We start from the raw sequence: 16167 nt of genomic DNA, 5'->3' as shown, positions 1-16167 counted from the left end.
TAAGTCAAAATTAGAAGCAGAGTCAAGGTCTGTCGTGAATTTCATCCTAATATGAATATCTGCTTAACGAAAATCTTCAAGTGTGTTGAAGTTTTCAAGTGTTCTTATCCCCGCAGTACATCTAGGATTACCACGCCATGTTTCAAGGGCCTGTAGTTCTTGTGTGAATAGCAACTTGGGTAATGAACTGAGCAGTATGCATTCTTAATTTATGCCTTAACAACTCTGATTCTGTAATGAATGGTTTGCTTACAGTCGCTTTAATATACCTACCTTCTTGGCAGTTCATTCTGGGAGGAATAGTTAAGTGTTTAAGTGAAGCAGGCATGGTAGATACAACACTTAACAGTTATGTGTGTCTTTGTTTTTAGCATCAAGCATTGCACGATTCTCTCGAATAATGTAGATCACCTTTTACTGAATTTAACACTGTCTGATATCATGGTCTCCCTGGCAAATGCCTCAACTTTGCAGAAGGATTCCAGTTGGATAGAAAGGATAAGGAAATTTGTAACAGAAACCCTTGAAGATGGTTCTAGGCTAAACAGTAAGCAGCTGAACAGATTGCTTGGCGTCTCCTGGAGGTTAATGCAGATACAGTCAAACAGAGGTGGGTGTCAATGCTCTGTCCTTACTTAAGAGAGGGGCTCTTATGCATACTATTAATATTGAGAGTCTAACTTTGAGTTCATAACTGTCAAACATTTCACATAGTCATTTACGTTCAAGCCATAAAAGGTAGCCAGCATAATCATGAAGGAATGTCTACTTGAACCCTGATGGCTGAGAACACCCCCTTTTCAATGGGTAGGTCCACTTTGAAGCTGATAGGTAGGTTTTCTACTAGATTACATAGTTGGAGTGAAAAGAGGTAAGTTTTATTAAGAGGAAATGACACTGAGCCTAAAGATGAAGAAATACTCTTTTCTGATCTAATTTGACTAGAAATTGGTGGATCCTTATCTCTTTACCTTTCTTGTAACTTGAAGTTATGTTGCATTAAGTCAGTTTTTAGTGTGACTTACTAATTCTTTTCATTCAAGCAGAACTTTGCTGTTTGGTTCCTGGCTTATCCACTTTTCTAGTATTGTGGTATTTGTTGTCCTTTCCTAGGTTTGTTGTCTCTTAGGAAAATTTGTACTGTAATCTCTGGTTTGACTTTTTTATTAGGCCATTGATGTAGGATTTTGATGGTAGTCGTCAGTTTGTGGCTAAAATCTGCTTCCTCATAGGAGCAAGGTGCTTCTGTGCTTTTTAGAAGAATTATGGCACTGGTGAAGAAACATTTTGACTCACATGCGGTTGTTTTCTCTTGTTTCTTAGAGGCTACAGAGTCTCTCATAAAGGCAGTTTATACATTGTATCAGCAGAGAGGCCTTCCCCTTCCAGTTCGGACTTTGTTACTGAAGTTTTTCAGTAAAATCTATCAAAAAGAAGAACTGAGATCTTACAGAATCCGGTACAGTTCATTTGTTATTTTGCTTTTCTTTTTCTTACCAGGTTACTTTGTAATCTGTATGAATAAGATGATAGGGTGATTAAATCTTTGGAGAAATTCTTCTTTTTATACTTTTTGGTTTCATTAAAAAAAATTTTTTTTTAATAAAAAGGCATACATAATAGTTCCAGTAACCTTTATACACATAACTGAGAAGGTAAAAGTCTCTTTGAGCATATATTTCCACTTGTCTGCTTAACAGCTAAAGGACAATTACTGGAACCACCTGTAGCAGCCTCAGATTTTTGTTTTGCTTCCCATAAAAATTGTGGAGGTTTAACCTCCGGCACTTAGTGACATATTGGGACATATGGTATAAGAATGAGGGCAGTAGAAGAGGAGAGGTGTACAACAGGTGAAGGAGATTAAAAGGTGCAAACTTAGTTATAAAGTAAATAAGCCATGGGGATATAATACACAGCATAGAGAATATGACCAGTAACTTTTATTAGGACAGGTGGTTACTAGGCTTGTGGTGACCATTTGCAACGTGTACAGATGTCAGATTATTATGTGATAGATACCTGAAACTAACATAATATTAGGTGTCAAAAATGTTTCAATAAATTTTTAAATGACGGTATCTTAAAGAGCAAAAGTGTCCGGCTTGGTTTGGTGCTGTCTCGTGACGCAGACAACACGAAGAGTAGAACTCAGGAATCAGTCTTAGATGTGGTGAGTTTGATTTACTTGGGATAGTCTGGAAGAGATGATTGGGTGAAAGATAACGAGATTTGGGGTACCTCAGCATACACAGGTAGTTGTTGGAACATATTCGAGTCTTTACTCTGAGTCAGGTGCTTTTCTTAATTTTTCAGTAATTCTCATACTTTGATGTAGGTACTGTTGGTTTCTGCCTTATAGAAGGAAGCTTAGGTTAAATAAGTTGGTGAGTGTCATGCTGTTAAAGGGCAGCCAGACTGAGACTTAAGTTCAAGTCTGTTAGACTCCAAAGGTCATGTGAAATCACTGAACTCTTGGGGGACAGCAAAAGTGATTGCCGTGTCCAAGATGAGACATTAGAGAGTGAGCAAGTATGTGCAAGAACGGAAATAACCCAAGTTTGAAGCCACTTAATGTGGGGGCACCCTATACTGAATGCATCAATGACTTAATATAGTGAAATAGTCATTACGAATTAGTGTAAATAGTTCACAAGCTAAGTAGAGCCTGTGTCCTTTAAGATAAAATTACAACGTACATAGTGCCCCAAATTACATAAACTTTTAAAATACAGTGGGTAAAACCTTAGAGAATACTATAGCTGAATAAATGATGCCAGCCATCTTATAGGCTCTCAAATGTTTAAATAAATGTGTATTTCCCTTTTCTTTGATGGCCTTAGATACCGTAGTAAAGTGTTATCACGTTGGTTGGCTGGTTTACCACTGCAGCTTGCTCATCTTGGCTCCCGAAATCCTGAGCTTTCAACACAGCTTATTGACATTATCCATACTGCTGCAGCCCGAGCAAATAAGGAGCTACTCAAAAGTTTACAAGTGACTGCCCTCCGAATCTATGGTAAGAGTTTTGTTTACCTGTGTAAGTAATAATCGGTCTGCCCCGACTTAAGAACGATGTTTCAAAGGGGAGATCTTTAGGTTTTACTTTTCCTTCAAATTATACATTAATTGTACCATGGTAAAATGAAGAAAATATCAAACAGTAAATTCATTTTCAATAGTATTACTTAATACAATAGTTTTAGAAGATTAAAGGTTATAGATGTTTCTTCAGATCTTAAATTCTCTTTTAAGCCATGAAATTCACAAATTCAAAACTGATCAGGTATTTTTACAGAATTCTTTTGAAACTTTGATGGCAAATTTTACTTATTTAATCATTATTGAGATCTTGTATGGCTTTCATATATTAATGTTTTACTCACCCATAAAACCTTTTCATTCTTTAAGCAAAAATATCAATAAAAATATACTGACATATATACATATGTATAATTAGTATTTATTATTAGGACACAATTCATATACCATAAAATTGGCCATTTTACACTGTGCAATTCATTAATTTTTATCATATTCCCAAGATTGTGCAATAGTCGCTATTATCTTATTCCAGAATATTTTTATCACCTCAAAAAGAAACTCTACCATTAGTAGTCCGTCCCTATTTCCTCATTTCTTCCTTCTTCAGCTCCTGGCAACCACTGCTCACCATTTCTGTCTCTCTGCATTAGCCTGTTTTGGTCATTTCTCACAGATGACATTGTGTGATGTGGATCTTCTCAGTCTGGCTTCTTTCCCTTAGCATGTTGTTCTTAGGATTCATTCATGTTGTAGCATATACAAGTACTGTATTTCTTTTTAATGCTGAGTAACATTCCACTGTTGAATATACACCACTTTATATTTACCCATTTATTAAGTGACAAACGTTGGTTTGTGTCTACCTTTTGTGTGTGGTACTTTAAAATCTGTATTTTTCAGTATTGCTTATATGTAGGAGCGTGTGTGTATACTCAAATAAGTCTTTGGTTTTAAATTCAGTTCATGTCACTGTATGACAAAACCCACTACAATATTGTGAAGTAATTAGCCTCCAACTAATAAAAATAAATGAAAAATAAATAAATAAATTCAGTTCAGTTCAGTCGCTCAGTCGTGTCCGACTCTTTGTGACCCCATGAACTGCAGCACGCCAGGCCTCCCTGTCCATCACCAACTCCCGGAGGTTACTCAAACTCATGTCCATGGACTCGGTGATGCCATCCAAGCATCTCATCCTCTGTTGTCCCCTTCTGCTCCTGCCCTCAATCCTTCCCAGCATCAGGGTCTTTTCCAATGAGTCAACTCTTCTCATGAGGTGGCCAAAGTATTGGAGTTTCAGCTTCAGCATCAGTCCGTCCAGTGAACACCCAGGACTGATCTCCTTTAGAATGGACTGGTTGGATCTCCTTGCAATCCAAGGGGCTCTCAAGGGTCTTCTCCAACACCACAGTTCAAAAGCATCAATTGCTTTTGATCAAAAGCATCAACTGTTCAGCTTTCTTCACAGTCCAACTCTCAGGTTCATACATGACCACTGGAAAAACCATAGCCTTGACTAGACGAACCTTTGTTTGCAAAGTAATGTCTCTGCTTTTTAATATGCTGTCTAGGTTGGTCATAACTTCCCTTTCAAGGAGTAAGCATCTTTTAATTTCATGGCTGCAGTCACCATCTGCAGTGATTTTGGAGCCCAGAAAAATAAAGTCAGCCACTGTTTCCAGTGTTTCCCCATCTATTTGCCATGAGGTGATGGGGCCGGATTAGCTTGGTATTATAATTGTCCCTGTTTAGCAAAAGTGCTTGTTTTTTTACTGTTTTGCTTTGTTTCTAATACCTTTAACTCCATCAATTTTTATTTCAAATAACACATTTGAATGTTATGAAATCGAGTGTTAAATATTATCTTTAAATAATGATTGTATTTAGTCTTACTCTAGGCGGTACCTTAAGCCATACATACATGCTTTGTGATAAAATTTTTTTCCATGTAGTTGATATGTTAGAATTCAGCATAGCACAGTGAAAATGACCAGTCTGCTTTATTAATTCCTGTTGGTACATCTTTTAAAATCTCACTTGTCTTCCCACCTCACTAGACCCGCAAGAAGGCGCGGTGGTGGTTCTGCCAGCAGGGTCTCAGCAGCTGCTGGTCCAGCTTGTGTACTTTCTGCCCAGTCTGCCTGCCGCCCTGCTCTCCCGGCTGAGCCGCTGCTGTGTTACGGGGAGACTCGGCGCGGATCTGGCTGCCATGCTTGTCGGGATACTGCACATGAGGTAGCGCGCTGAAGTGAGCTGTGTTTCAAGTGTGTCACCTTCTCCCTCAGCCTTCCCCCGTCACTGGCCGTTTATGAACTGACTTTTTAAAAGGCCGTCCCTCCCTTCATTCGCTCTTCAGACAGCAGTTAAAACTGTTGCTGTTCCTGGGTGAGAGGAAGGTCGCTGGGGCAGGACCGCCCAGGTGGTTTGCTTAGCGGTCTGCGCTGTCACGGCTGCAGTCACTGAGTCCATGGGCTGTAGTCCACCAGGCGCCTCTGTCCATGGGGTTTTCCAGGCAAGGCTACTGGAGTGGGTTGCCGTTTCTTTTTCCAGGGGATGTTCCTGACCCAGGGGTTGAACCCTTGTTCTGCTACACCACAGGTGGATTCTTCACCGCTGAGCCATCAGGTAGAAATGTAGAGTGATGTGTGCAGGTGGATTGAAACAAGGGTTAAGATTATCAGAAGTGTGCAGCCATAGTAAGGATTCAGTGGCGGATGAGAGTGCTGTGTTTAGAAACCTCTGGTGTTATGAAATTGTAATACAGGTCTTCCTTTTTGGAAAGGAGCTCAGTTCAATGTAGGTGGTAAAATAAAAGCTTGCAGACTCAGACTCAGACAGGGAATCATTAAAAGGTCTTTGGGTGGGTGTGTGTGTGGCAAAATATACATAACCTAAAACTTCCCGTTTTAACCAGCTTTAGGTGTACAGTGAGAACTGTCTCGGGGCATTAAGTGCATTCACGCTGTTGCGGGACTGCTACCACTGTTCGCCTCCAGCACTGTGGTCGCTGCAGACGAAGCTCTGTCCTGACCATCTCCCCTTCTCCCAGCCCTGGTTTACCACTGTTTTCTCCTGGCTGCAGACGAAGCTCTGTACTGATTATCTCCCCTTCTCCCAGCCCTGGTTTACCACTGTTTTCTCCTGGCTGCAGACTGAAGCTCTGTCCTGACTATCTCCCCTTGTCCCAGCCCTGGTTTACCACTATTTTCTCCTGGCTGCAGACGAAGCTCTGTCCTGACCATCTCCCCTTCTCCCAGCCCTGGTTTACCACTGTTTTCTCCTGGCTGCAGACGAAGCTCTGTCCTGACCATCTCCCCTTCTCCCAGCCCTGGTTTACCACTGTTTTCTCCTGGCTGCAGACGAAGCTCTGTACTGATTATCTCCCCTTCTCCCAGCCCTGGTTTACCACTGTTTTCTCCTGGCTGCAGACTGAAGCTCTGTCCTGACCATCTCGCCTTCTCCCAGCCCTGGTTTACCACTGTTTTCTCTTCATGATTTTGATACATTCATCTGTTAATGGATACTTGGTTGTTCTGCCTTTTGGCTGTTACAAATAATGCAGCTATAAACATTGGTGTGCAGATACCTGTTTGAATCCTTTTAATTCTTTTGGCTGTATACCCAGGAGTAGAATTGCTGGATCAAATGTTAATTTTCTGTTTAATTTTTCAAGGAACTACTTTCCAGAGTGTGACTGAACTGTTTTACTCTCAAAGGTCTTAAAACTAATAGTGTTTCATGTTGCTAGTGTTCAAAGTATCCTTTAAAATTTAATGTTTGTATCAGGCATAGTACTTTAACATTCAGCCATTTGTTACTGATTGTGGCTCAAGACCAGGGTCTGATACGGTTTTAGGCAGGAGTTGAATCTAGGCTGTAGCTGAAAAATTTAAAAACTAGCTTCTTTGTGGCTTCTTGTGCAGATCCTCTGTCCCAATTAAACAGGAATAGCTCACTTTATTAGTAGATTTTCTTTAGCTTTCTTTGCCAGTCTCTTCATACCAGGATAGGACGTATGTTTGAATGTTGTCACCCAAAGTGTGCTTCATAACTGATAATTACTTGTTCCTTTTAGCAAAAGAGAGCTGTTTGCAATATGTTGTCTATATGTGAAACCCCTCTTTGTCTAGTTCAGTACTAAATACCAGGTCTTTAAGAAATACAGTTTAACTTAAGTGGTTTCATGTCTGTTAACTTCCAGTAGAGGGCACTCTTTTCCCATGATAGAACTAGTGGAGGATCTGTTTTAACATTCATTTAAAAGCGACTTTTGAACACCTCTTAAAATTAATTCTCTTTAGAACTTGTATGTAGTATCTTTATTGGCATCAGTTATGATTGACGTATGCTCAATAACTTTGGTCAAGGATTTTTTCACAAGTCTTTTTGTACCTTTTTTTGTGGGTTTGTGGCGAGTACTGAGAAAACAATTTACAAGTAATGGTAATAGAAGTTTATAATCATCAAAAGCAAATTGTCATGTAGTTAAAAATGTACTAATCGCTTCTCGGCCTTTTGGCTAAGATCAAGTGTAAAAATGTACTAAGTTAAACTTTGCCTTTTAGCATTTGCACAGTCTTAGTAGACTTCTCTTTCTGTAGATGCATTGTCCCTATTCAAACTAATTTCTTTAAAAATTAAAACAAAATGGGGCCTTTTCAACGTTCCCAGGCCAGTGGTATTACTATTGCATCACTTTTCCTAGATTGAGAATTGAAGAATAATGTTCGGTTATTCTTAAGGAATGATGTTCTTCTAAGGAATACCGTTCCTTAGATGTCACCTGGGTTATTTCACGTCTTTGGTTTTCCCCTCCGTCCTTGATGCTGACGGTGAACCAGCCAGCTTTCTCACTGTCCCCCACCTGCACCATTCGCCTGAGGCGTACCGCTCCTCAGCTCCGTCTGTGCCAAGCACTGTCGGCAGGCTCCTTTTCCTGAAATATTCCTTTAATAATTTCTGATTTCCATCTGCTATATTAGCAGGGCTCTGCAGCCTAGTTCACTCTGGGTATTAGTGTTCTGACACTGTTGTCTCCAGCAGGGGAAGTTCATCGGAGAGCAGGTCACCACCAGACCATCTCCGTTTGTTCAGTGTGTGAAAAACCCGTCAACTTAGAGCTGTTGGTGTTTAGTTTGTCTTAAAAACTGTACTTAGAATTGCTGTTCCTGCCTTTTTCACCATTCGCTTAGAGCTTTTTTGAGTTTTTCCTCTCCATCTACCTGTGTTGTTCTGCTGACCGTTACTCTTCTTACCCTCTCTGCCCCTAGTTCATTTACAACTGGTTTGGGGAACATAAGACGTGGATGTGGAAACGTAGTCTACGCTGTTAGATAAAAATACCAGAGAAGGGAGAAGTTACTGAGAAATTCAGCCTGGTTTTGAAGCAGGATGAATATGTGAGCTGGCCTGCCAGGAGCAGGTCTGGTTTGCTTCTGTTGTCCAAGCATAATTGATAATAGCATCCCTTCTAGTCTCAGAAGTGTTCTGGTGTGGCCAGTATATATGGTCATTGTAGTTTTAAGAACAGTGTGATACATTGCTTGTCTTTTGTCCAAACTAGATTTTTAAATGGATTTGCTACTCCTTTTAGCCATTGGACAGCACAGTTTTCACTGGGTTCAAGAGGATATTGGTTTCTTTTCTAATCACCATTTTGTACTCATTTCCATTGAGCATCTCTGACTTTTTATAACCTCTTAGCTTGTGATATTCCCTTTAAGCAAAGAGAAGTCCTTTAAGTGGGAGTGATTCAGTGAATTCAGAAGTGATTCAGAAGAATGTTTCCATTATTTTTAACTCCCCAATTTTTAAGAATGTTAATAAATACAGTTATTTCAGTGGTTAAAAAAAAACTTAAGTGCTTCTCGTTGAATTAGAAACTCCTAATTTTGTCTTGACATTTATTCAGATTTCTGTGATAAAAAATTGTCACAAAAAGCTATCCAAAAAGATAGCTTTTTGGATCTGATTATTCTCAGCTTTTTCTTTTTTTGCTGTATTCATGGTTGACATTTGCTGTGTTCCTTTTAGTCTTACCTTGAGGAGAGTTTTTAAAGGTATCACTGAAAACTGATCTCACAGCAGGAACCAGATAATCTTCATTTAATGAGAAGCTGCTTTATGTTTAGCTATTCCCTTAAGTCCACTACCAATACTTTAGCTGCAATATTGTGAAGTAGACTAGTTATAAAGCCTCGCAAAGTATAGGAGTGCATAGTTATTGCAGAGTGGCTTTAAATTGAAGTATTCTTTACCTAGTTAAGATGCTTTTGTTTAGGTAGGAAGCAGGAGCTTGTTTAAACTTAGTTCATTTATATAAGCAAGGTAAAACTTTTTTTTTTTTTTTTTTAATAAAGATGAGGTAGTAAATACATAGCAGCTGAACCTACTACTGAAAAGCAGAACTTCATCTTGGCTCCTTGAATCTGAGTTTTGAGTGGTGTGGAAAAATCTTCCAGTTGTACCATATAAGTGGGCTGGTTATGCTTTTCAAGGAAACTTTACATCAATATATGTTAGAAGTTATGTTCTCCATATTATGATACTTGAACCCCCTTACATGTAAAGATGATACATGCTACGGATTTTTGTCTGAGCTCTTAAATTATACTTGTTTTCAATAAAGAATAGTCATATATTCTGTGCCTTATTCCTGAGTCTTCAAGTTGGTCACTTCTAGTACTAGGTCTCCATTGTTTATTATAGATCATCATTTTCTGGATGGAAGTCTTCAGTGAAAGAATGGAATGGAAGTGTTCAGTTAAACATCAGTAATGAGGACTATTTCAGCTTCTTATTTTCAACACTCACAGGTAACTGCACTGAACCGCCAAGTTAAGGAAAGGAAAAGAACCTAGTATGAAAATTCTCCTGAGATTTACTGTCTTACCTGTTTGGGTCTAAGTTTTGAACCTCACTGCATAGTTTAATAAGATGGTGAACAGAATATCCATTTTAAACATGTTTAAAATGTTCAGTGTGTTAGGAAAAACATCACGTTTTAGTTAGCCATATTTTGCTTTCCATTGATGTCAGAAAAATTAGTAAAATGAGTCTTGATGTGTTAGATTAGTAAGTATTATTACTGTTGTTTTAAATGATTATACTGTCTTCGGTAGTTTTGTTTTGTAACTGGATGATAAAGAGGACAGTGTTTGAAATTTTCTAAAGACTTAAAATTAAGAGACTTATTGAAATATGTTAAGTCAGAATCCAAAAATAGCTTGAAAAGTTCTGATAAGGAGCTGAATGTAGCAAGATAAATGTTATATAAAAGAAACGAGTAGACTTGTACGTGTTTGTTTGATAGTTTTGGATGTATGCCTGTGAGATGGATGTGAGGGCTTTATGTTTCAATTAGTAGTACCTGTCAAAGGGTCTGGTGGTTTTAGGAAACTCATTAGGAATCAATCAGGAGTGTGATATGGCTTCCAAACTAGATGATGGCTCTTCAGGGCATGTTCATGGGAGTACAGTGATCTGAAAACATCAAAGCAGGTAGCTAGGGTCAGGCCACGTTGTGCTGGTATTCTGATCATTCTAAGAGCTGTCTTTCAGGAGGGACTTGGGCAAGTTGTTTGTATAGGTCAGACTAGGTATAATAGACGTGGTAAGAGAATCAGAAATCTTATTATATAGAATAGGTAGAAGGAAGTACACAGTAATTGTTGAAGAAATAGACTTAGGAGGGATGGAATAGTTTTAAAACATTTGAAAGGCTATTATGTAAGAATACAGAGTTTGGTATATGTATGAAGGAGCATATTGTTTTTCTTGTTCATTTGCTTTTTTAAACCTGACATTAATTAGAATGATTACGTCTTTCACATTTATTTAAGTATAAAGGTGGTAAAGCCCTCAGTTTAAGGGATATAATACTGTTTCTTGATGTATTACACATTTGATTCAGGTCACATCTTTGTGTACATAATTATATGAATTTTACTACATTGCTGGCATTTCATTTTTTAAAATAATACATAAAGTACAGAAATTCAGAGAAAGCAGTTAGCTTGAAGAATTTAACTTGAAGATACATGTCGTCTATTTTTTAAAAATTACTTAAGAATGTTACTTGCTTTGTGATTTAAATTGGATTTCTTTATACTCAAATTAGGGTTTTCAAAAGAGGAGCTGACTTGGCTTCAGAGCCTTCGAGGAGTGCCCCATGTCATCCAGACGCAGCTTTCCCCCGTGCTGCTTTACCTCACTGACCTGGATCAGTTTTCACACCATTGGGACGTAACAGAGGTAATGGTCTGTTTGGAAAGGCATGCAAGATTGTTAGAATTCAGTCCATCAGCCACCAATAGTTACTGTGTGTTAGCATTCCCTTGTGTAAGATGTTTTTAGAGGTTTAGAGCAGTATAAAGCACAGTCCCTATTCTGAAAGTGCATGTGATCCTTGGATAGGCGATGTGGATTCCTAAAAGAAGAGTGTTCATAAAAGTTATGCCACTAGAAGAGAATACATTAGCAGTTTGAATGATAGAGACATTTATTTTCTTTTTGCTAGTATAGGGTAAAAGGATAAATCCATTTATAGAAGAGAGGAAAGGCTTCATGGAAAAGGAAGAATTTTACGTAGATATTGAAGGATGGATAAGAGTTAAGTAGGATTTTGTATCCTTGAAGATGGGTTTTTCTAAACAGAAAAAATTATTTGGAAGTTCCTTTGGTTTTAAAGAATTAGTATGTAGTTTATCAAAGTTACATTTTAAACCCCAAATTTCCCTTAAATTTTAAAGTTCAACTTAACATCTTTTTAGATAAATACAGTAAGTTTAGGGAATCATTTTAAAAGGAGACTTTAATTATATTTTATCCCTTTTACAAACATATTTAAAACTTTAAAAAGCAGTTTAAATAACTTAATATATTCACTATTTGGTAAGTAGTTCAGTTTTCAGACAAACCTTTACAAATGTTATGGTAAATCTTAAAACATTTAATAAACTTACGCATGGTACATCTTAATATCTTAAGTTTCAGTACTGTTTATAGTGAAATTCAAATTAAAACTACAAATCTAGGTTAGCTGTTAATTGTGTTTTAAATTGAAATTATAGGGCTGATCTTTTACACTAATAGTCAGAATTGTTTTATGTTACAAATATATAAATATGTAAAGCATCATAAATACTGGTACTAAGGATTTGAGTCTGTAAGATATTTATATATTAGTTAATTTCTTTTATTTATTTCTTCAGTTTCTTTCCTTGCATTGAAAGGTACTTGCCCAGTAGAATTGTAGTTGTGTCATTCCAAATAATGTTGGTTGGAACCTTTCTTGCACATTCGGAGGTTGTGTTCTGTGCTAGCTTTTTTTTTTTTAATGATTCATAAGGTTTTTGGTTAGGGCACTGACTGTATACTCTTTCCTTGTAACTCGTAATTGCTGGGCCTTAACCTTCTCAAACAAAAAATAACCTTTGTCAGTGTTCCCAACAGGGTAGGCTCTAGAACCTAAATCTGGTTTATTGCTATACCAATTGATTTTACTCAGCTGATCTATTGACTACTTCTTTCATTCTTTTCCAGAATACTCTTTACGTTCTTCCTGTATCTTAGGGCTACACCTTTTGTAGACGTTTAACACATTTCTCTCATGGTTTTGTTTGACTCTGATCACAATACTTAGGTCATGGCAGGGACACTTTCTTCTCTTTATTACCTACTGCCTAACTATGTTCATATATCGGCTTTCAAAAAATAGTGGATTTTAAACAGTGAAAACTAAGGAGTTGGGTAACCAACCTGCATATTTAATATCTGGCATTTTATCTTAATCCATAGTACATGAGGAGAGTGAGGCCTTGCACACTCCTGGATTGGAAGGGTTGGGTTTAGTGTTAGTAGTTGTTCTGTAAGATTGTCTCTGATGTTTTTAAACTACCTCATGTATGGATTGGGGAAAGCGTGGTATGGGGATTGATCAGTGGGCCCCAGATTCCAGACAGAGACTTAAGTGTCTAGTTTGATAACTTGGACAACTCCAATAATCTTTCTCTGACAATTTTAATTTTTCAGAATCACGTCATCTGTGTAAAGACACAGATGTCATGAAAATGTGATTGGTTATATTTCTGAGTGTACATTGGCAAGGACATGTATTAAACTAAAAGGATGCTGTCTTTGAAATGTTAAGACATAAATTAGGAAAAATCTGAAAGTTTCTTTGTTAGTTTTTGAAGTTAAATGAAGATTCCAATTCTATTTTGGATAAAATTTGCCTTTAAGTTGGCCTTTTCATATGAAATTATTTGAAATATATGTAGTTTTTGACAGCCTTAGTGTAAAAATTGATTTTTTATTATTATTTCATTTGAAAAAGTTACTAGTCAATGGCGTGGGTTTGCTTGGTTGTTCTATCTGCTTAGTCTGAAGTTTTTTTTTTTTAAATCGGACCCTTTTTTTTCTGAGTAGATTTTCTTCACAAAGTATAATTTATTTACTTACCTACTTAACACATTTAAGAATTTATGTACATATGGCAGTATGAGGTCTTCACCATGTACAGGCTTTTTCCAGTTGCAGCAAGTGGGGATTACTCTCTGGGGCTGCTCTTCAGCTGTGGGACGCGGGCCCCTCTCTGCGGCGGCTCCTCTTGTTGCAGAGCATGGGCTCAAGGGCTTCGTTAGTTCTGGCACACAGGCTTAGCTGCCCTGTGGAGCCTCCCCAGACCAGGAACTGAACCTGTGTCCCCTGTGTTAGTGGCAGATTCTGAACCACTGGACCACCAGGAAAGTCCCACAGGACAGTGTAGAAGAACAGAAGGATAGCAGTAAAAGTGTCCGTCCAGTCCCTGTCTGCCAGCCATCCAAGTCCCTTCCTTAGTTTCTAAATGTATTCTTTTGGATAACTTCTCTGTCTTCACAAATGATTATATATATTCTTTTGGCTTCTCCTTTTATAGACATAACATACTCTGATTTGGACCTTGCAGTTTTCACTTAGTATCTTCATGATCATTTCTTCTGAATCACTTCTTCTGAAACTGAATCAAACACTGAAGGAAGAATTGTATGATCTTGCCATTAATGATGGAAATAGTAGTTAAAAGAGAAAAGGAATCTTTGGACAGAGATATAATTCCCAAATGGAAGTGTCTTTTCCAGAGCCAGTGCAAGGTTTTAAGGTTACTTTTAATTGCCATTTATAAAATTTTGAATGGTTTGAAAAGACTACTTTTTAACTAAATTCTGAAGAATAATAGTAAAACATTACTCTAGTTTAAGAAATAGAACATTTTTCTTTGTTTTTGAAACCTCTGATTTTATTAACACTTCTATGTGTGTGACATTTCTGTATAAAATTTGGTAGAAAATACTTCAATGTAGAAATTAAGTGTACAAAATCTTTTTTAAAAGTTTTATATTTTTAAAAAACTTAATTTCCACACTGTAGCAAATTGCCATGCCTGTTTTGCGATTGTGCACTGTGAAGTCAGGATTCTGATGTATGCAAATTTCGGTTAACACTAGTTGCAAAAGTGAAGACTGCCTGTATATATATATGTTTGTGTGTCTCTGTATTTTTGTTTACTTTTATTTTGAAACACTCAGAGAAAAATTACAATTGCAGTACAAAGAACTTCTCTTTTCTTAAACTGTTTGAAAAAATGCCCATAGTCGATACTTTAGCATACAAGTAGACCGTGTTTTATTGTACTTGCAAGTTCAGTTTTTAGAAACGGAAGTTCTGCGGCAGCCCTGCACTGAGGGTGTCCGTCATCTTTCCAGTAGCATTTGCACACTCTGGGTCTCTCTGTCAGTTTGGTGATTCTCACAGTATTTCACACTTTTTCATTGTTATTTCTTAGAGTGAGCTGTGATCGGTGACCTTTGATAATGCTGTTGTCATTGTTTCGGGGTTTGTAATTAGTTGTAATCATGAACCATGCCCACAGGAGATAGTCCAGTGATCTTAGTGAAAATATGTGTGTTCTGACTGCCCCACCAGCCAGCCATTCCCTATCTCTCTCCTTCTCCTCAGGTCTCCCTATTACCTGAGACTCAGCAGTATTGAAAGTAGGGCAGTTAATAACCTTGCAGTGGCCTCTGAGTGTATGTGTGTTAGTCACTCAGTTGTAACCAACTCTTTGTGACCCCTGGACTGTAGCTTGCCAGGCTCCTCTGTCCATGGAATTCTCCGGGTAAGAAGTGGGTTGCCATTTCCCTCCCTGGGGGATCCTCCTGACCCAGGGATCAAACCCCAGCCTACTGCATTGCAGGCAGATTCTTTACCATCTGAGCCACCAGGTGTTCAAGTGAAAGGAAGAGATGTGTATCTCTTACTTGAAACCAAAAGCTAGAAATGATTATGAGCTTAGTTGAGGAAAGTGTGTTGACAGCCAAGATAGGCTGACAGCTAGACCTCTATGCTGGTTAGCCAAGTTGTGAGTGCAAAAGAAAAGTTCTTGAAAGTAAAAGTGCTATTTCATGAACACAGGAATAATAAGAAAGTGAAACAACCTTATTGATGGCGTCGAAAAAGTTTGAATGATCTGGATAGAAGATCAAACCGCCACAACATTCCCTTAAGCCAAAGCCAAATCTCGAGCAAAACCCTGATGATGATTTAGTCGTTAAGTGACATCCGACTCTCTGCAACCCCATGGACTGTGGCCTGCCAGGCTCCTCTGTCTATGGGATTCTCCGGGCAAGAGTACTGGGAGTGGTTGGCATTTCCTTCTCCAGGGGATCTTCCTGACCCAGGGATCGAACCCGGGTCTCCCGCATTTCGGGCAGATTTACCGACTGAGCTACAAGGGAAGCCCTAAAACTCTCATAAGTCTCTTCAGTTCTCTGAAGGCTGGGAGAGGTGAGGAAGCTGCAGAAGAGTTTGAAGGTAGCAGAGACTGTTTCATGAGGCTTGAGGGAAGAAGCCATCTCCGTGACATGAACCTGTAAGGTGAAATAGCTGATGGGGAAGTCTCAGCAAATTATCCCGAAGATCCAGCTAAGACAACTACTGAAATAGTGGCTACACTAAATAATAACAGACTTTCAGTATAGACAAAACAGCTTTATACTGGAAGATAATGCCATCTAGGGGACTTGTCTTAGCTAGAGAGGAGTGAGTGCCTGGTTCCAAAGCTTCAGAGGACAGGTTGACTCT

General features: G+C 38.3%; 1 protein-coding gene and 1 pseudogene across 3 annotated transcripts in view; both read left to right on the top strand.

Annotated features, from left to right (window-relative positions):
• The window catches only part of TEX10 (testis expressed 10), a 45621-nt gene that overhangs the window by 17173 nt on the left and 12281 nt on the right, over positions 1–16167 (top strand). For all 3 annotated transcript variants that reach the window (XM_043890785.1, XM_043890783.1, XM_043890784.1), the window contains 6 exons: positions 372–610; positions 1324–1459; positions 2844–3019; positions 5103–5280; positions 9754–9860; positions 11165–11298. In XM_043890785.1, coding sequence (XP_043746720.1) covers positions 372–610; positions 1324–1459; positions 2844–3019; positions 5103–5280; positions 9754–9860; positions 11165–11298 — 970 coding nt within the window. The remainder of the gene's footprint in view (positions 1–371; positions 611–1323; positions 1460–2843; positions 3020–5102; positions 5281–9753; positions 9861–11164; positions 11299–16167) is intronic.
• On the top strand, positions 7545–7757 carry LOC122686381 (annotated as a pseudogene).

The sequence above is a fragment of the Cervus elaphus genome, chromosome 29, assembly GCF_910594005.1.
Source record: "Cervus elaphus chromosome 29, mCerEla1.1, whole genome shotgun sequence".
Classification (NCBI taxonomy): domain Eukaryota; kingdom Metazoa; phylum Chordata; class Mammalia; order Artiodactyla; family Cervidae; genus Cervus; species Cervus elaphus.
This window is presented reverse-complemented; position numbering and strand designations above follow the sequence as displayed.